The sequence below is a fragment of the Heterodontus francisci genome, chromosome 26 (assembly GCF_036365525.1).
Source record: "Heterodontus francisci isolate sHetFra1 chromosome 26, sHetFra1.hap1, whole genome shotgun sequence".
In the NCBI taxonomy this organism is placed as follows: Eukaryota; Metazoa; Chordata; class Chondrichthyes; order Heterodontiformes; family Heterodontidae; genus Heterodontus; species Heterodontus francisci.
In genome coordinates, this window is record NC_090396.1 from 20,920,335 (window position 1) to 20,942,414 (window position 22,080).

The 22,080-nt window shown below is 43.9% G+C and overlaps 1 protein-coding gene across 1 annotated transcript; it reads left to right on the forward strand.

The window, feature by feature from the left end:
* Positions 1-8,125: 8,125 nt before the first annotated feature.
* On the forward strand, positions 8,126-19,027 carry LOC137384494 (melanin-concentrating hormone receptor 1-like). Its single transcript, XM_068058632.1, has 3 exons — positions 8,126-8,325; positions 10,033-10,190; positions 17,994-19,027. Exons 1-3 carry the CDS (start codon positions 8,126-8,128, stop codon positions 19,025-19,027), a joined length of 1,392 nt encoding a protein of 463 aa, XP_067914733.1.
* Positions 19,028-22,080: the final 3,053 nt, after the last annotated feature.

The following is a 22,080-nucleotide window of genomic DNA, read 5'->3' on the forward strand; positions in this document are numbered from 1 at the left end:
TGGAAAATTACATCACTCTGCTATTAAAAAAAGGTGAGAGAGAGAAACCATGGAATTATTGACTAGTTAGCCTAACATCTGTTGGCAGGAATTACTGGAGTCCATAATTAAGGATAGAGTGACTAAACACCTTGAAAGTTTTCAGCTGATCAGAGAGAGCCAGCATGGATTTGTAAAGGGTAGGTAATGCCTGAAGAACTTAATTGAATCTTTTGAAGAGGTGACTAAAGTAGTGGACAGAGGAATTTCTATGAATGTAATTTGATAAAGTCCTTCATAAGAGACTGTTAGCTAACATTGATGCTGATGGAATTAAAGGCAAATTATTAACCTGATTAGTTTGAGTGGCAGGAGACAGAGAGCAGGGATAATGGGCAGGTACTCTAATTGGCAGGATGTGACTAGTGGTGTCCTGCAAGATGGGCCTCAACTATTCATGGTATTAATTTATTATGATCAATTATTAATTATTTATTATAATGACTTAGATGATGGGATAGAAAGCCACATATCCAAATTTGCCAATGACATAAAGATAGGTGGCATTGTAAGCAGTGTAGTTGGAAGCATAAAATGACCAAGATTAAGTGAATGGGAAAAACTGTGGCAAATGGATTTCATTTTGGACCTGAAAGGGAAAGGACAGAGTACTCATGGTGAAAAGCTGGAAACAATGGCAGTCCAAAGGGATTGGTTGTTGGGGGGCAGGGGCATGTTACAGCTAAATAGATCATGAAAATGGGTACAAAAAGTAATCGAAAAGGCTAATGGAATGCTGGCCTTTCTATCTGGAGGATTAATATACAAAGGGAAAGAGGTCAAGCTTCAGCTATACAAAGCTGTGGGTGGACTACATCTGAAGTGCTATAAGCAGTTCTGGGCACCAGACTTGAGGAAGGATATACTGGCTTTGGAGAGAATGCAACATAAGATTACCAAAATTATGCCTGGACTCCAAGGGTTAAATTACGAGGAGAAATTACACCAACTAGTGTGGTATACCCTGGAATTCAGGAGGTTAAAGGGTGATTTAAAGTTTTCTAGATATTAAAGGGAAGAGATAGGGTAGATAGAGAAACTACTCCCACTAGTTAGGGAGTCTATGAGAAGGGGTAATAGTCTAAAAATTAGAGCCAGAGCTTTCCGGAGTGAAATTAGGAAACAGTTCTACACACAAAGGGTGGTGGAAGTTTGGGAATCTCTTCCACAAACAGCAGGTGAGCCGAGATCAGTTGTACATTTTAAATCTGAGATTGATAGATTTTTGTTAGCCAAAGGTATAAAGGGATATGGGGCAAATGTGAGTTTATGGCCATGATCTCATTAAATGATAGAATAGGCTCGAGGGTCTAAATCATCTTCTTCTGTTCCTATGTTCCTGTGTAACAGTTCATGTCTGACCTAATTTTGCCAAGTGTTTCTTAGTCTGACTTTGTAAAGGCTGTGGAAGGTCACAAGTGAGAAACACAACTTCCTGTTCTGAGAACTAGAGTCCTATTGATGCACCCCTGGGTTCTGCTCTCTTGTGGTTAGATATTGGGCAATATGAACACACTCCTGAATGTAAGACACTCAGACCATTTACCAGAGTGACCAACATCACTGTACCTGAGAGGATATCTAAGGCAAGACCCAAAACTTGTAATGACCTCGTTGTGTGAAATTGGCAGTCAGAGATTGTTTTATGCATGTCCATTAGGAAGTAGGTTGAGTCTGCTTAAACTCATTTCACATCGGCCTCCCACTGCCAGCAAAACAAGGAAATATCCATCCCATCAGCTAGGCCTGGATTTTAACCCAAGAGTTGAAAGGTCAGTGTGTAAGTCACTATACTACACAGTTCCTCACTGACCTGCTAAGTCATCGTCGAGAATGTTGCAGTTGCGGCAAAATGGCCCTTCGATATGGAATTACAAAAAGAACTTTAACACAGAAAGATTTGCATTTATATAGCATTTTTCACAACCTCAGGACGTCCCAAAGCACTTTACAGCCAGTGAAGCACTCTGAAGTGTAGTCACTGTTGTACTGTTGGAAACGCAGCAATCAATTAGCACACAGCTCAAAGAGCCATGTGATAATGACCAGATAATCTGTTTTAGTGGTGTGAAAGAGGGGTAGGTATGGGCCAGGACACCATGAAGAAGTTCCCTCCTCTGCTTTGAAATAGTGCCATGGGATCTTTTATGTCTACTTACGAGGGCAGAGGGGCCTTTGGTTTAATGTCTCATCCAAAAGACGGCATCTCCGACAGTACAGCCCTCCCTCATTGCACTGGAGTGTCAGCCTTGACTATGTGCTCAAGTGTCTGGATAGGACATGGACCAACAATTTTCTGATGCAGAAGCTGAGAATGCTACTCACTGAGCCATGGCTGACAAAGTACAATGTAACAGTATAAGTGGGTGCAAGCTGTTAGCTGGAAGGAAAGAAGGTGACTTGAATAAACCGGAAAGACTACAGCCAGCTCATCAAAAACGGCTGGATTCAATAATTCTTAGTGGAAGACTGAACTCATGACTTCAATTTATCTGCTATCAGATCAAATGCCTTGATAATAACATCACCCAGGTTATAGACGACATACAATCAGCCTGAAACATGAATCTGCCAACACTGCTTGCTGTTGCTGGCAGGATCTTGAGTGCATCTTCTGTTTGCAATTGAGAAGGATCTGTAATGTTGCTACCAGTCAATTGACCAGCTCACCTTGAAGCGCACTCTGTGTGATGAGAAAATTGGAATTGCATCTCTTGGCCCTCCTCACAAAAAAACTTTGAATGCTCCACCCATGAAATAGGGCACAATTAAAGGCAATTATCAGTGCAATCTCCCATAGAAGTTGCTGATCGGTAATGACAAGCGTGTGCCAATTGAAGAATTAATAAATGGACTGAAGCTGGAGTACTTCAATTAACAGGTAGTAGATTTCTGATCCAAAGTGTAATCTGAGGCTACCAAAAAATGTTACTTCAAGATTTGGGTTGAACCTTTTCTGTACACTGCCAATTACCTCTCAGACTTACTGCCAACACTTTTAAGTGCACTCGTAGCAGAAAGGCAGTGTCCACAAGCAGATCAAGTATCCTGGGAACTGAATCTTGCAATGCAGTGTGAATGGTACCTTTTGCCATGTGGTTAATAAGCACTGTACACCACACTGGAGACATGCCCTACTCTACTCTGACGACCATACTGCAGACCTTTACATTCAGGCTAAGACTAATAGTTATCTTACAAGTAAAACAATCACACAGAAGCAGAAAAGGAAAGACTGATGGTGCAAATATTTGGAACGCAGATAAAATTGAATTTGTTCACAATTTTTTTTTATTCGTTCATGGGATGTGGGCGACGCTGGCTAGGCCAGCATTTATTGCCCATCCCTCACTGCCCTTGAGAAGGTGGTGGTGAGCTGCCTTCTTGAACCGCTGCAGTCCATGTGGTGTGGGTAAACCCACAGTGCTGTTAGGAAGGGAGTTCCAGGATTTTGACCTAGTGACAGTAAAGGAATGGCAATATAGTTCCAAGTCAGGATGGTGTGTGGCTTAGAGGGGAACTTGTAGGTGGTGCTGTTCCCATGCATCTGCTGCCCTTGTCCTTCTAGGTGGTAGAGGTCGCGGGTTTGGAAGGTGCTGTCTAAGGAGCCTTGGTGCGTTTTTGTAGAATGTATTTCTGACAGGGTAATAACCTGCAAATGTTTTGGACGAATAAATCTTTCATAGATTTCCTGGTGTGATGGCTGTGTGTGGGTGATGTGATATTGCAGTTCAGCAAAGTGCAAATATTAATTCCAAAACTTGAAACACAGCTGAAAACAAAACTAAAGATTATAGGGGGAAAATGACCAGTCAATATCCACCCCCCCCACCACCCCCCCATCCCGCCCCCCAGCCATATAATGGCTGTTCAGATGGCACTGATGGGGGATGTCCCATTTCCATTTTTTGGGAAAAAAAAGCTCTGGCACCTGTTTTTTGGTGCCTTGTGTCCCTCCAACCCATGACAAAAGATCAGCTGGTACCGAAGGGGCATTGTGCAGCCATCTACTGGTTACTGGCATTCTAAATTCAGATTTGGCACTCCCATAGCAACATGAATGATGCACCTGGAGTATATGAAAATTACTCAACTGAGCTGAACTTGTGTTATCCAGTGCAGCCAGCTCTTTTGAGAATTCAGTCAAATAAATTGCTGCAGTGACACTTTACAATCTTCCTGAAAAGATAAGTCTGTGCTTCTTTCCTCCTTCTGTCGATTTTCTACCTTACCACACCTCACCTTGCTGCAGTTCAGTTCCACAGGTGCCAGCAGCTGGTCCAAAGCGAACAATTGTCACGTCAGAGCTCAGATAATGAGTGCCAGCTGGCAATTGGAGCACGGGAGGCATCACCGATCGACAAGGTCTGTCTTCTGCCACTATCCACACATATGTGAGCACTGCTCGGCAGAGAGCAGGAATGAGAATGTAACCGGCTTTCCCCTTCATATCCAGTGGCTCTCAAACTGACTGAGACACCAGACATAGCTGTCGCATTTAATTCAGCAGACTCGCCCACCTCTGCTGCACCGAGGCTGCAGTGTGCGCTATTCCCAACACTGCAGCAACATGCCAAGGCTTCTTCAACAGAACCTCCCAAACCTGTGACTTCCACCACCTGGACATACAAGGGTAGCTGGTGTATGGAAACCCCATCACCTCCAAGTTTCCCTCCAAGTCACACACCATCCTGACTTGGAAATATATCATTCCTCCATCATCACTGAGTCAAATTCCTAGATCTCCCTTTCTAACAGTGCTGGAACACCTTCACCACAAGGACTGCAGTGGTTCAAGAAGGAAGCTCACCGCCAACACCATCTTCTCAAGGGCAATTACACATGGTCAATAAATGCTGACCTTGCCAGCGATGCCCACATCCCGAGAATGAGTAAAGAAAGAAAAAGACTGGGGATCATACCTGTGAAGTTCTTGACTGATATTACTTGACTGAGCTTACTAACTTACTTAGCGAAGACTTTGGGAAAGTTAAGGATACAGTCTGGGTGTATGTTTGAAATTTTCTTCCAATTGTGTCCAAGAAGATAAAGACATCGGCCGGAATTTCCCCTCCACTACCGTGGGAGATTTTTGCCTTCTCCACCTGGTGATACTCTGAAAATCGCATTGGGTTAAAAACCTACCATCCCGTTCTCACTCTCAATCCGGCTGATGGCGTCCCAAACAGGTCATACCTAGCGCTGGGCTGCCCCCATTTCAGGGGGGGGATGGCCATTTTAATATGCAGAATGGACATGCCCGCAGCCCAATGGCGGCACGGCAATGGTCACTGGTCAGGGCGCTTAAATCTACCCCTGAGTCTTCTTTCTCTGGGATCTGGGATGAAATCACCTCAAACAGATGGGATGAAAGTTTTCGCTCTTCATAGGTTGTCAAGGGCACCATGTCACATGGCTTAGGGCCAGACTGAAAATGCTGGCTGACTTGGAAAATGGTCCATTCTTCAAACTCACATTCTTTATCTTGACAGGAACAAGACTCACCGACAAAAAGAAAGTCCTCCACACCCAATTAGTTTCCCCTACAAAGCAATACTCAGATGCTACTCAGAACATTATACAGTGTGTGCTGCATTGAAGTGCCATGCACTTTATCACTGATGTTTCAGCAATATGCAGCAAATGATTTTTCAGACCATTTTGAGAGAGGAAGAACAGCTGCATGCTCTAATTTATTATCTTTCAATTTATATAACAAGGGATGGTTATTTGACTTTCAAAAAATATATAGATGACAGATAAAAGCACAAAACCCAGCAACTGAATCTTATGACACAAGATGTTTTTGAAAGTCTATTTTGTAAATTGTTTCTATTCATTGTGAGGGCACTGACTCTGTTTCAGAGTATCAACACCAAGCTTTCACACACTCAGTTTGATTAAGAGGAACCGCTCTCCAGTGAAAAGAGATATAGGATTCGATGCCCCAACAAATGCAGAGCTTTTCAACTAAATGCTTTCATAGATAGGGGTGCTCCAGTGAATTAGCCCCTTGCCTTTCACAGCTGGGACCTGAGTTTGAATGCAATCCAGACTGATGGGATGGAAAAATCACCCTTTTCCTTCATGGAGTCCCATGTGAAATGAATTTAGTAGTCTCAGCCCAGTGGGCTTAATCCCTACAGCACAGGACTTCTCCCGAATGTAACACTCAATGCCACAGGATGGTTGGTGTGAAATTTTGAAAATGTCCCCTTGGTACAGTAGGGCGGCACTTTTCTGAAATAAAAACAAGAAATGCTGGAAATACTCAGCAAGTCTGGCAGCATCTGTGGAGAGAGGAGCAGAGTTAACGTTTCAGGTCAGTGACCCTTCATCAGAACTGGCAGAGGCTAGAAATGTAATAGGTTTTAAGCAAGTAAAGCAGGGGTGGGGCAAGAGATAACAGAAGTGAAGGTGTTGATAGGACAATGTCACAGAGAATAACTGACCAGAAGGTCATGGAAAAAAGGCAAACGGTATGTTAATGGTGCGCTGAAAGACAAAGCCTTAATGCAGAGAGGTGTTAATGGGCAGAAAAATTAACAGCCCTGGCCCAAAGCAAAAACATGAATAAAAACAGTGGGCAGGCACATGGTAAGAAAAATGACTGATGAAACAAACTAAAATAAAATAAAATGAAAACATAAAAAATAACTGAAAATTAAAAGGGGGGCTCGTCAAGCTCTGAAATTATTGAACTCAATGTTCAGTCTGGCAGGCTGTAGTGTGCCTAATCGGTAAATGAGATGCTGTTCGTCGAGCTTGCATTGATGTTCACTGGAACACTACAGCCAGCCCAGAACAGATATTTGGACATGAGAGCAGGGGGGAGTGTTGAAATGGCAAGCAACCGGAAGCTCGGGGTCATGCTTTCGGACTGAGCGGAGGTGTTCCGCAAAGCGGTCACCCAATCTGTGTTTGGTCTCCCCAATGTAGAGGAGACCACATTGTGAGCAGCGAATACAGTATACTAAATTGAAAGAAGTACAAGTAAATCCAATGCAGTACTGAGTGACTGTGGTACATCTTTTAATGAGATGTTAAACTGAGACCCTGTCTTCTGTCTCAAGCGGATGTAAAAGATCTCATGTTACTATTTCGAAGAATAGTAGGAGAGTTCTACCTAGTGTCCTGGCCAATATTTATCCCACAATCAACATCACTTCACATAAATATGATCTGGTCATTATCACATTGCTGTTTGTAGGAGCTTGCTGTGTGCAGATTGGCTGCCATGTTTGCTATCATAGTGACTACACTCAATTGGCTGTAAAGTGGTTTGGGGCATCCTGATGTCATGAAAGGTGCTATTTAAATGCAAGTCTTTCTTTTTTTATATATTAGCTACTCCTCTGTCTGTCCTTGCAGACCATCTAACAGAAGACAGAAGAATGTGTATCTCTCAGATTGTCTGTAGTTAGTCTTCAATGGATTTTGTGCACTAGCTGCGAATAGTGCTGGAATGCAGACTCCATACTAGACAACCATGGATCCATTCATCCTATCATCACAGGAAAGGAATCAAGGTATTTGGTTTAAAAGATGACACCAGGGCCCTCTGATGTGCGGAGCAGCTGTGGTTTCTGCTGGCCCCTTCAACATGATCAGTAATTAGAGCCGATGATACTCTGGTGAATACATCAGTGCACGTTTCCAGTTTACTATTGCTTATTAAAGTCATGATCTGCAAAATTGTTGACACTGTAGACCCAATCATGGTATCTGTTCTACAATCAAGAGAAGGACGATCAATTCAAGTTTACATTACATAAGGAGGCCATTCAGCCCATTGTGTCTAGGCAATGGAAAATGAAACAGCACCCCACTCTCTCCCCAAGGTCCTATCTTTTCCTCTGCTTCAAGTTGGAGCACCCCAGCTAGTGAGTACCTCCCTCCCACTTCCTGATGAGGAGCACTTTTAATTGGTTTAGCGTTGATGACCATTATCCTATGTTCAAAAGTTGCCAGGGATTTCATTGTATTGTATTCCCCCACCCTTGGTACCAATGTGGACTCTATAATAAAAGGTCACCTTTCCCTGGAATAGTAGCATGGCAAAATTGTTGATGGGATTAGCAGCAAAATGTCACTAACGTTGCATTGGATTGGCTGTGCCAAAGATAGTTATGACAGTACAAAGATAATGAGACACTTTAAAATGCTACCTTTATTGGTATGCCAGTGCGCAATCATACCTGTGTCATTAAAAGAGCTAAGTGTGGCTTCTGATGACAGCTGCAACACTTTAAGCTATCACACTGAAACATATGAATACAGCACATGGTAAAGCATTCTGTATTGCCTTGGTAGATGTCCCCATATCTAGGAAACTTGGAGCTGCACTTTATTCGCGGACTCTCCTCTGATCTCAAAAAATGCAGCCCTGTTTCTCAGGTGTCCCCCCAAAAAGCAATGTGAGATCACAATCAGAAAACATTAGCACATGAGAAATAGGAGCAGGAGTACAGGCCATGCGGCCCTTCGAGCCTGCTCTGCCATTCAACAAGATCACGGCTGATCTGATCTTAGCCTCAACTCCACTTTCCTGCCTGTTCCGCAGAACCTTTGACTCCCCTAAAAGTTCAAGAAATGTCTATCTTAGCCTTGAATATATTCAATGACTCACCCTCCACAACTCTATGGGGTAGAGGATTCCAAAGATTCACAATTCTGAGAGAAGAAATTCCTCATCTTTGTCATAAATGGGCGACCCCTTATTCTGAATCTATGCACCCAGTTCTAGATTCCCTCACTGGGGAAACATCCTCTCAGCATCTACCCTGTCAAGTCCTCTCAAAATCAAAATGTGGGTATGCAGTGTGAGTGACCCTTGCTTGTGCATTTTGATTTCATGAATGTACAGCTCTATTTATGGCTTATCCATCATTGCTTCTTTCTCATTATCTCTAGTTTTCTCTAATTGCAAGCCTATCCTTCTCTCTCATTCTCCCTAAAGGCTGGCTCGGGTCTGCAAATGAAACCTGAACCGAGCCCAACAGAACCACATCCTACCCCGAGCCCGACCCGGCCCGAGTCCTTCCATTTTTTCCTGCGCCCGGCCCGACTATCAGTTAACCTACCTTCCATTTTTCACTTTGTTGCTTATCTGCACAAGCTTAAAATAATTGGAACAAAACCACCTTTCAAGCCCCAAAAATACATTAACATTGGAGCCACTTACCTGAGGTTGTGATAGAGTGTGTCCGACCCGAGCCCGAATGCCCGACCCGGAAATGCGGCCCAACCTGACCCGAACCCGACACATGTCGGGTCCAGTTGGGTTCGGGTCAGGTCGCCAACCTTTAATTCTCCCTCACTCTGCTCTCTTGTTCTCAATCCCCTCTATATCTTTCTAATTCCTGCTCTCTCTAACTCTCGTTTGCTCTGCTTCTCACATTTCCCTATTTTTTCATTGCTACCCTCATTCTGCTTCCTATAATTCTCACCCCCTCCATTTTTCTCTTATTCCTCTCTCTCTTCCCCCCCCCCCCCCATTTTCATGTCATTCCCTTTTCCCTTTTGTATCTCTACTTTTCTCTCCTTGTCTTTCTCTCTCATTCTCCACCTTCCTCAGCTATTGCCTTCCCCTCCAATAGTTTGTCACCCCCAGCTCGATGACGCCAGATGCTGAGACCCTTTAAATGGAGAGGAAAGATGCAGGAGCCGATTGAGTTGAGCGGAGAGAAGGGCGGACTGAGATGTCCAGAGAGAATTAGGAGGAAGGGAGAAGGGGTCAATCAGAAGATATTGGCAACAATCCAAAAAGGGACTGGCAGATCGGAAGGTATCACTGACAGAAACCCGAATAGTCCCGCGATTACAGATTTGGGGATTAGAGGCATTGAGAGAATTCTTTTTCAAAGAGCTGGGTTTTATTCAGCAGTCAAATAAACAGATTGAGAAAATGTGTTCAGGAGCTATGGATATTTATTGATTTTCCAGAAATGTGGAATTCCTTCTGTTGTAAATCACTGTGGATTTTTTTTTCAGGGCTCAAACTCCGAATTCAACAGGTTTATTTTTCCTCGTCCTTTTTCTGAAAATGGAAAAGTCGAAAACCTGGCGAACAAATTCCTCCCAATTCATCATCTCGGAAAATGGATCGACAGCAAGTCTGGAAAACCGGCCCGGTAAGGAGTCGCTCGTAGGTAAGGGAAAACTGCATATAAAGCACTGGTAACTCCACCTGAAGCAGCCTTAATCGCAATTGGGACATATTTTGTTTTAAAGGGGTAGGGCTGTGACTCAGGGTGAAAACCCGAGAGAAGCCAGAAGTAAGAAAAGAAAAAAACTGGGGGGAAAGGAAACGAAATAACGACGGACTAAGCAGAGAATAAAGTTTTTTAAAAAAACTTAATGTATACAAGACATAGATTAATCTAGCTTTTAAGTTTGAACACAAAACTGATTGACCTCACACTTCAACAAAGAGTGATGCTGGAATGGAGTGTAGTTAGGAAATTGGGCGACAAGACTATAACACCAGTGAATTTACCGAGCAGAGCTGCGCATTAGCGGACCTTACTGCAGGTTGCTGCCCAGTGTAATTGCTCCTGGCCTTTCTGTATTTCCAGAAGCCAATGGGATAAAACGCAGGAACACCTGTCCCAGCCGCACTAAGAACTGTCACAAAAGATTAAAAATAAACTACAGGCAGTAGGGTTGCAGAGATGTATCTTTTACCAAGTCCAAATCCAGGTGTGAGACAGAAACAAGGCTGGAAATGGAGTGGAGGGAGTGGGTGAGACAGGAATGGCATTGAAGGTAGAATAGAGATGGGACAGGAGTAGAATGGACATGGGTCAAGAGATGGGGTAGAGGTGGGACTGGAGTTGAAATATGGATTGGTCAGGAAGTAGAACGGACTTGGGACAAGGAGTGGGATCAAGCAGATAGACATTGGAATAGAGAGGGATCAGGATTGGATGGAGGTCAGATAAGGGTTGGATAGAGTCAGTACTGGAGTGGGATCAAAGCTTCAGTTCTGAGTCGTAGGAACATAGGAGCAGGAGTAGGCCATTCAGCCCATCGAGCATGCCCTGCCATTCAATATGATCATGACTGATCTTCCACTTCAATGTTTTTTTTCCAACACTATCCTCATATCCCCTTATGTCATTTATAAAAAAATTCCACCATCTGCTATGGTGGGATTCAAACCCAGGTCCCTAGAGCATTAGCCTGGGGCTCTGGGTTACTAGTCTAGTGACAATACCACTACACCACCATCTCCCCCTACTCCTGATGAGAAATAATTGAAAACCTTAATAATCTCAATAATTAGCACCTCCAAATTATGGAAGTATGGAAAAGAATGTTATTATTGAAAATAGTGAAGGGGGAGTTTACATTAAAAAAGTTCTCTGACAGTCCATTAAAATGCTGAATCATCCATTTGAAAACTGGACATTCAGCAACTAAATGTTAATACACTGTGGGGTAATGATTATATAAAGACAGTTATAAATATCAGCTGTCTAGACAGATAGTGTAGAATAATAATATCGACGTTAATAAGCATCAGATAAAGAAAATATTTGCATTTGTATAACTCCTTTCACAACCTCAGGTTCTCCCAAAGCACTTTATAGCCAATAAAGTACTTTTGAAGTGTAGTCACTGCTATAATATAGGAAACACAACAGCAAATGTGTACACAGTAAGTGCCAACAACCAGCAATGAGATAATGATCAAATAATCTGTTTTAGTGACATTGGTTGAGAGATAAACTCCCCGACTGTTCTTCAAATAGTGCCATGCGATCTTTTACATTTATCTCAGAGGGCAGAATGGGCTTCGATTTAACATCTCTGATAGTCTCCAGGTGCTCTCCATGAGGGAATATCAGCCTAGATTATGCACTCAAGGCTCCAGCATGGGGCTTAAACCCACAATGTTTCATCTCAGAGGCAAGAGTGCTACCACTGAGCCACAGCTGACACCTCTGATGTGCAGACGGTTAGTAATAGTGTAGAGTAATAAGAAATAGAGGGTAAGGAACTCAGTAGCTGACAATGATAATATAGGGTAAGGATGGAGATAGACAATGATTCACTCTGTAGATGGTAGGTTTAATGTAGGGAAAGAATTGAGATAGACACTAATGAAGTCAGTAGCTAATAGTGATAGAGATAGACCATGATTAACTCAGTAGATCAGTAAGAATAAAGTGGGGCACTGCAGAAAGGCATTGATCTTCACCAGTCTCTCTGTTATATTGCAACGGGAATACCTTAGTTTTGAATGTTGAAGATCTTTATGATAAACATGAATGAATTTTCAGTCCCTACTCCATAAGTTACACACTCAAAAACCCAATGAGCTTGAGCTTTTAATTAAGGACCAGTCTGTGAGTGTGCTGGTACAGCTCCTGGAAAAAGCACAGACTGTTCTGCCTGTGGAATGCAGATCAATTTTGAAGCCTACTTAATCCCCAGAAATGTCATCAGATCCCTATTACTGGGATCAACCCTGTTTTGTATAGTAGAATACTACACCAGACAGTGGATTTACTCACTGAGTCCTTGGGAGAGCTACTAAGGTTTCCGTTCTACTGAAGTTAGAATTTTCCTTCCACCTCTTTGATTTGTAGGCAGTATTGCAGCATTTACTCAGAGCCTGTGAAAAATTTGTCTGATTGTGGATGTGTGGGTATCTGACTGTATGCATGTAGGTAAGTACATGTCTATGTGTCTGATTCTGTATGAGTGTGTGAGTCTGAGTGCATGGGATGGATCTAATGGGCCCATAGAATTGCAACGGGAGGCAAGAGACAGAGATGGCTTTTCCGCCCAGATGTCAATTGAGGCCCTTAACTGGCCAATCATTAGCCACGTAAAGGCCTCTTCTCACTGCTGTTGGAATTAACCCAGTGGCAAGGAGGCCTTCCATACATGGGGGGGAGGGGCGCCCAGTGAAATGAGGCCACTGCCCTATGGGTATGGGGTGCGGAAGCCCTCCTCCATGGGCAATCTGTGGCCCATGGAGGGCCCCCGCCAGCAAAGGCTTCCCCTCTGTTAACAAGGCCCCATCCTCATTGCTCCCCCTCCCCCTCCACTCACCCCCCCACCCCCAGCCATCATCAGGGCCTCCTGGAATGGCCCTGGTGACCCCTCCTCACCACCCTCTTGTCTCGGTCTCCAGTGCTGAGTGTGTTCCCAGACCTCCTGTAGTTCTGGCAGTGGCCACCACTCCCGGTGGCACTGCTGATACTACTGAGAGGGCCAGCAGCTCTTGGAAGTGTGGTTCCTGTCTTTAAAGGCACGGCGATCTTGGCACCGGGCACTTAAGTGCCTGAGTGCTATTGAATTGCACCACGGGGTTCCTAAAGGTCGAGACAGGTTCCCCTCGCCTTTTCGGCCTGGCACCGGGAACCCCGCCACTGCAACTATATCCAGCCCCATGCCTGTATGTTTGACCGGAATTTAACAGTGAGACAGTGTCCCTGCCAATGGTGAGCCATCCTCTGCTGGGCCCGCAAGGCACACTGCTATTTTGCGCGGCTCAGGCCTGAATTGGCTTTAGTAGGGGCTTCCACTCCTTTGAGGCAGGAAGTCCCACCTCTAAGAGCTGCTGACCAATCAAAAGGCCAGCAGCTCTTCAGTCGCAGCAGTGCCAATAGCAAGGCGTTGTATTAGGAGGGGAGGCCAGTGCTGCAGGGGGGCCCCTCATGGGGCACAGAGTGCTTGATCAGGAGAGCACCCCCAAGGTCACAATGAGGCCACCATGTAATACTAGGTGCTGAAGTGCCTGTCCGCCGCTGGTAAAATACCAGCGGTGGTAGGGAGAGGCCCTTAAGTGGCAATTAATAGGCCACTTCAGGACCTCAAAGGGCCTAAGTGCAGGCTGTCTGCCGCCTCCCCTGCCACTGGTAAAAAAGCGATTGAAGGCGATGGGCAAAGCGCACCCGTCCACGCCTCACGTCCTATTTTGTATACCCCCACTACCTCCGAGCTCGCTCCCGGCATGGAGGGGGCATTAAATTCCAATGAATATGGAAGGGTCTGTATGTAGATCTACAGGAGTGTGTGGAAGGGTCTGTGTGTATATGTATAGGAGTGTGTGGAAGGGTCTGTGTGTATATGTATAGGAGTGTGTGGAAGGGTCTGTGTGTATATCTATAGGAGTGTGTGGAAGGGTCTGTGTGTATATCTATAGGAGTGTGTGGAAGGGTCTGTGTGTATATCTATCGGAGTGTGTGGAATGGTTGATGTATATATCTATAGGAGCTTGGGGAATGGTCAGTGTGTATAAATATAGGACTGTGTGGAAGGGTCTGTGTGTCTATCTATAGGAGTGTGTGGAAGGGTCTGTGTGTCTATCTATAGGAGTGCGTGGAAGGGTCTGTGTGTATATCTATAGGAGTTTGGGGAATGGTCTGTGTGTATATGTATAGGAATGTGTGGAAGGGTCTGTGTGTATATCTATAGGAGTGTGTGGAAGGGTCTGTGTGTATATCTATAGGAGTTTGGGGAAGGGTCTGTGTGTATATCTATAGGAGTTTGGGGAATGGTCTGTGTGTATATGTATAGGAGTGTGTGGAAGGGTCTGTGTGTATATGTATAGGAGTGTGTGGAATGGTCTGTGTGTATATGTATAGGAGTGTGTGGAATGGTCTGTGTGTATATGTATAGGAGTGTGTGGAAGGGTCTGTGTGTATATGTATAGGAGTGTGTGGAAGGGTCTGTGTGTATATCTATAGGAGTGTGTGGAAGGGTCTGTGTGTATATCTATAGGGGTGTGTGGAAGGGTCTGTGTGTATATCTATAGGAGTGTGTGGAAGGGTCTGTGTGTATATGTATAGGAGTGTGTGGAAGGGTCTGTGTGTATATGTATAGGAGTGTGTGGAAGGGTCTGTGTGTATATGTATAGGAGTGTGTGGAAGGGTCTGTGTGTATATGTATAGGAGTGTGTGGAAGGGTCTGTGTGTATATCTATAGGAGTGTGTGGAAGGGTCTGTGTGTATATCTATCGGAGTGTGTGGAAGGGTCTGTGTGTACATCTATAGGAGTGTGTGGAAGGGTCTGTGTGTATATGTATAGGAGTGTGTGGAAGGGTCTGTGTGTATATGTATAGGAGTGTGTGGAAGGGTCTGTGTGTATATGTATAGGAGTGTGTGGAAGGGTCTGTGTGTGTATCTATAGGAGTGTGTGGAAGGGTCTGTGTGTATATGTATAGGAGTGTGTGGAAGGGTCTGTGTGTATATCTATCGGAGTGTGTGGAAGGATCTGTGTGTATATCTATAGGAGTGTGTGGAAGGGTCTGTGTGTATATCTATAGGAGTGTGTGGAAGGGTCTGTGTGTATATCTATCGGAGTGTGTGGAAGGGTCTGTGTGTATATCTATAGGAGTGTGTGGAAGGGTCTGTGTGTATATCTATCGGAGTGTGTGGAAGGATCTGTGTGTATATCTATAGGAGTGTGTGGAAGGGTCTGTGTGTATATCTATCGGAGTGTGTGGAAGGGTCTGTGTGTATATCTATAGGAGTGTGTGGAAGGGTCTGTGTGTATATCTATCGGAGTGTGTGGAAGGGTCTGTGTGTATATCTATAGGAGTGTGTGGAAGGGTCTGTGTGTATATGTATAGGAGTGTGTGGAAGGGTCTGTGTGTATATGTATAGGAGTGTGTGGAAGGGTCTGTGTGTATATCTATAGGAGTGTGTGGAAGGGTCTGTGTGTATATCTATCGGAGTGTGTGGAAGGATCTGTGTGTATATCTATAGGAGTGTGTGGAAGGGTCTGTGTGTATATCTATCGGAGTGTGTGGAAGGGTCTGTGTGTATATCTATAGGAGTGTGTGGAAGGGTCTGTGTGTATATCTATCGGAGTGTGTGGAAGGGTCTGTGTGTATATCTATAGGAGTGTGTGGAAGGGTCTGTGTGTATATGTATAGGAGTGTGTGGAAGGGTCTGTGTGTATATGTATAGGAGTGTGTGGAAGGGTCTGTGTGTATATGTATAGGAGTGTGTGGAAGGGTCTGTGTGTATATCTATAGGAGTGTGTGGAAGGGTCTGTGTGTATATGTATAGGAGTGTGTGGAAGGGTCTGTGTGTATATCTATCGGAGTGTGTGGAAGGGTCTGTGTGTATATGTATAGGAGTGTGTGGAAGGGTCTGTGTGTATATCTATCGGAGTGTGTGGAAGGGTCTGTGTGTATATCTATAGGAGTGTGTGGAAGGGTCTGTGTGTATATCTATCGGAGTGTGTGGAAGGGTCTGTGTGTATATGTATAGGAGTGTGTGGAAGGGTCTGTGTGTATATCTATAGGAGTGTGTGGAAGGGTCTGTGTGTATATCTATCGGAGTGTGTGGAAGGGTCTGTGTGTATATCTATAGGAGTGTGTGGAAGGGTCTGTGTGTATATCTATCGGAGTGTGTGGAAGGGTCTGTGTGTATATGTATAGGAGTGTGTGGAAGGGTCTGTGTGTATATCTATAGGAGTGTGTGGAAGGGTCTGTGTGTATATCTATCGGAGTGTGTGGAAGGGTCTGTGTGTATATCTATAGGGGTGTGTGGAAGGGTCTGTGTGTATATCTATCGGAGTGTGTGGAAGGGTCTGTGTGTATATCTATCGGAGTGTGTGGAAGGGTCTGTGTGTATATCTATAGGAGTGTGTGGAAGGGTCTGTGTGTATATCTATAGGAGTGTGTGGAAGGGTCTGTGTGTATATCTATCGGAGTGTGTGGAAGGGTCTGTGTGTATATCTATAGGGGTGTGTGGAAGGGTCTGTGTGTATATCTATCGGAGTGTGTGGAAGGGTCTGTGTGTATATCTATAGGGGTGTGTGGAAGGGTCTGTGTGTATATGTATAGGAGTGTGTGGAAGGGTCTGTGTGTATATCTATAGGAGTGTGTGGAAGGGTCTGTGTGTATATCTATAGGGGTGTGTGGAAGGGTCTGTGTGTATATGTATAGGAGTGTGTGGAAGGGTCTGTGTGTATATCTATAGGAGTGTGTGGAAGGATCTGTGTGTATATCTATAGGGGTGTGTTGAAGGGTCTGTGTGTATATCTATCGGAGTGTGTGGAAGGGTCTGTGTGTATATGTATAGGAGTGTGTGGAAGGGTCTGTGTGTATATGTATAGGAGTGTGTGGAAGGGTCTGTGTGTATATCTATAGGAGTGTGTGGAAGGATCTGTGTGTATATCTATAGGGGTGTGTGGAAGGGTCTGTGTGTATATCTATCGGAGTGTGTGGAAGGGTCTGTGTGTATATCTATCGGAGTGTGTGGAAGGGTCTGTGTGTATATCTATCGGAGTGTGTGGAAGGATCTGTGTGTATATGTATAGGAATGTGTGGAAGGGTCACATCTTCCAAGTAAATATTTTGATGTTTTGGGTAGGGAGAAGTGCTGCATTCTCCTGATAAAAGTCCAGGACTGACTGGGTTCTTCTCACTTTGCTCAGAGAACTGGGAACCTCCCAAAACCGTCTCACTTCCCCCGGATGGTGTTGCCTCAGGTTTATAACAACCTTAGAAGTCAGGATCAGGAAGCAAAAATTGGGATGAATAAATAGTTAGGTAAAGTTGGCTGTACATTTCAATGGGATGGAAGGACACAGCCTCATCATTCACTGTTGGAAAGACTCAGATACACTGTGGGTTATAGTCCATAATTTCAAAGAGAGACTTGCCAAATATTTATTTGCAAGATTTGCTCATAAGTTTCACAGACACACAAAGCAACACCTTTGCTAAGGTTCAGGGTGACGGGGGACGATGGGCTACAATTGGTCATCTCGGATCATATCGTGAGTATGACAGGCACGACCATGTTCGACAATGCAGAAATCATCTGGGGTTGTTGCCACCCATGTAACTGCTTCCATGTGGTTTCCTGGGAAGATGTACCATATACATGACTGTTGCTTCAGAACAATAAGCATGATGTGACCAAGAAATGCACATCTTAAAGCTGCTTTAAAGGTAAATGCTTGATCTGTCTCTCTTTCAGGATCCAATCAGTTTGCACCATATACCAATGTCATCATGCCAAGTGTGTTTGGGGTCATCAGCTTTCTGGGTGTCATAGGCAACTGCATCGTAATCTACACCATTGTTAGGAAGACCAAGTTCAGATGCAAGCACAAGGTACCCGACATTTTTATCTTCAACCTGTCGTTAGTGGATCTGTTGTTCCTTCTAGGGATGCCCTTCCTTATTCATCAGCTTGTTGGGAATGGAACCTGGCATTTTGGCGCTGTCATGTGCACCATCATAACGGCCCTGGACAGCAACAGCCAGATCACCAGCACCTACATATTGACTATAATGAGCTTTGACCGTTACTTGGCCACAGTTCACCCCCTGAAATCTACCTACATGCGCACACCATCTGTTGCTACCTTGGTGATCTGCTTGGTTTGGCTAATGTCCTTCTTGACCATCATCCCAATGTGGCTATATACCGGATTAATGTCACTGCCAGATGGCACTGTTGGTTGTGCCCTACTTCTGCCCAATCCAACCACCGATATCTATTGGTTTACACTTTACCAATTCATGGTGGCCTTTGCCATCCCTCTGGTGATTATCTGCATTATTTACTTCAAGATCCTCCAGCACATGTCCACAAGTGTGGCCCCCCTACCACAAAGAAACCTCAGAATGCGAACCAGGAAAGTAACCCGCATGGCCGTGGCCATCTGCTCAACCTTCTTTGTATGTTGGGGACCTTACTATATCCTTCAACTGGTTCATCTCAGTATTGAAAAGCCAAGCCTCACATTTTTCCATACATACAACTTTGCTATCAGCTTGGGCTATGCCAACAGCTGCATCAACCCTTTTTTGTACATTGCCTTGAGCGAGACCTTCAAACGCCAGTTTTTAATGACTGTCCGCCCGGCTCGTCAGCAATTCCGAGTGAATAACAGTGTGGGGGAAGGGAGTATGTCCATCAAACTGTCCAGTGAACCGACACAACAGATGCGTTTTTTAGGAGAATTTTCACAACACTCTTTGCCTGTACCAGTTGCAGTTCACTGAAGGTCTGCACATGCTCAATATCCAATGTTAAATGCTCAGAGGTCATCACCGGCGAGGATTTCCTCTGTTCATCTCTTACATTAAAGCCACAGTCTTAATTTACAGGTCTCCAGTCCTGCTATAAATGGCGAACAGCGGAAATCTTCTCTTGTGAGCACAAGACATATCGGGAATATTCTCGGAGCTGTTCCCATTTTGTTTGTGTTGATTTGTCGGAAATATAATAGAACCCCACTTGTGTTTGTCAATGGGGTTACCTCCGCACCTCCAGCCAAGTAATGCTAGGGAGTGGGAGCAACTCTGAGGAATTTCCCAGCAATGGTCTCTTCCCTCTTCATCCCACCTGCCACAAACCAAATTCTGATAAAAAAATTCTGGACTGGCCAGAGGGAAAAAGCTACACAATTCAAACTGTGGTGCTTGTAGTTATACCATTTGAGAGTGTTTAGTAATATCCTGTAAGGAGGGACATTTCAACTGCGTGATGATCTTGATATACCCAGAGCATAAACTTAATGAAAGAGATGCTCTATGAAGACATCAACACAGCGATTCAGTTAAAATGAAGGGGGAGCAAAATGAAAAAGATTCATCAGTAATAGAATGATGGACCAGTCCAGATGCAACATTACATTCAATGATGAGTGCAAAGCCCAGGATAGAACTGTCACCAACTGAACATGGAAGAGAAAGATTTATTATAAACACATGTTTTGGCTGGGAAGTGTTTCTTCTGCTTTTGCTGTTAAATCTACCCAGTGCTAACCATGGTAATATTGTGGCTGTAATGAAATGGAAAATAAGCTCGAGTTTGATTGGTGTTTCCCAGTCCGTGCTGTTTGATGAACTATGCAACCACCTGTGACAGGCAGGTCCCACAAATGCCCAGCAATCCATTAGTTACATCAATCAGCCTTGTAGCTGGTGATAATCCAAATCTCACTGGGGAGCTGCTGTTTAGAACTGACCCAGAACAGCTTTAAAGCTTCACTGTGTTCATGACAGAAATTTCCTTTAAGAATGTTGCATGGCTTCTGGGAGTCCGAGCCAATTAAGTTATTATTTATAGGACGAATAGCTTTGCTCTTCTATGGATTCTGTCTATTTATGAGTCACATCCTGTCATTAGTTATCATCAAGTCACACCAGGCTTATTTTTCGATAAGTTAATTTTTTTGCATTTTCTCCAACTTCTGGTCTTGGTGGGATCTCAGTCATCAAAGGTGAAAGCGGATGGTCTACTCTAAGAATACCATCAATGTCCGTCTTTATTCAGGGGAGGTGGCAGCAGCACATCAGGCATCTTATAGTGTGGGAGATGTTCAGTGACATCCTGCACACAACTGAGCAGAGCAGAGCAGCAGGTTCCCATAGGAACAGATGTAGGCCATTCAGCCCCTCCCTGTTGCACCATTCAATTAGATCATTGCTGATCTGTATCTTAACTCCATTTACTTGCCTTATAACCATATCCCTTGATACACTAACCTAACAAATATCTATCAATCTCAAGCTTGAACATTTCTATTGTCTGCCAGTATCCACAGCCATTTGTGGGAGAGGGTTCCACATTTACACTACGTTTTGTGCAAAAAGGTTTTTCCTAAATAGCCTGGCTCTAATTTTAAAATTATGCCCTCTTGCTCTGATTTCCCTACCAGAGGTAATAGAATAAATAGGGAGAAACTATCAAATCCTTGCAGCATTTTAAACACCTTGATTAGATCACCCCTCAACCTTCTAAAGTCAAGGGAATACAGGCCAGATTTATGCAACCTGCCTTTATAATATAACACTTTAAGCTCCAGTATCATTCTGGTGAATTTGTGCTGTAACTTCCAAGTCCAATATATCTTTCCCGAGGTTGCTGCCCGGAACTGAGCAAAGTTCTCCCGATGAGATCTGACCAAGGCTTTGCCTAACTGAAGTATCAATTCCTCCCCTTTGTATTTCAGCCCCCTTGCAATAAAGATCACTGTTCCATTAGCCTTTTCAATTATTTTTTCTACCTGTTCCCTAGCTTTTAGTGCTTTGTGTACATGAAAATCCAAATCACTTTGCTTCTGCAAAGTTCCTAGTCTTTCACTCTGTGGTACTTTATGTAGCGGGATCGAATGTGCCACTTTAGAACCAACTTTTTAAAGGGACAGAACCGTCTTGAAAAAAATGCTCAGCAGTCTCTATCCCATGTGGTTGCAAATATACAACTTGAAGACATTGATGACATCAATCAACCTGTTGCTATGAGAATTATGTTCATTGCAACAATAATGACAGAGAGTCCTTCTTACTGTTTTTTTAACCTTTCCAAAAATAGACTGTTTGCCCAATGCTTTTACTTGAAGTTAAAGAGGTAAATTGAAATCATTAACATTCTAGTACACACATTGAGAATTAACTGTGTATCCATCCCATGAGGGCACCAATTTCTCTCTATTCATTTTATTTGTGAATGTGAATGTGTCCAAGTATCAGATACATTCTCCTTGTGCGGAAAGCTCTGTGCTGTGGGTGTGGGGGACACAAAAATGTACTCGAATGGTTTCTAAAATGGACCCACATAAGGATCTGTTCCATTCAGGGGTTATTGAGTGCTGGTCCAAAAGCAGGATGCTGGGGCTGCTGGAAATCTGACATAAAAACAGGAATGCTGGAAACGCTCAGTATGTCAGGAGCGGGAAACAGAGTTAATGTTTCAGATCAATGGCATTTCATCAGAACTGGAAGCATGTAGAGATTCAACAGTTTTTAAGCAATTGCAGAGCAAAGGATAAGTGGGAACGAGGGGAGGAAAGAATAAAAGGGAAGGTCTGTGATAGAGTGGAGGGCAGAAGTGATTAGATGACAAAAGGGATGATGGTGCAAGGCAAAAAGCGGGAGAAGCTGGTGTTGTATGTTCAACACACGTGGGTTAACAATAGTGACATAATCCTCTCCATTGGTCCTTCGTTTCATTCGGTAAAAACATTGCAGTAACTGAAAATTAAAAAAGACTTTCCTCTCAGCCTTCCTTTAGCTCAGTCTTACTTTCTCTTCAACTCAGTGTTTCTCTC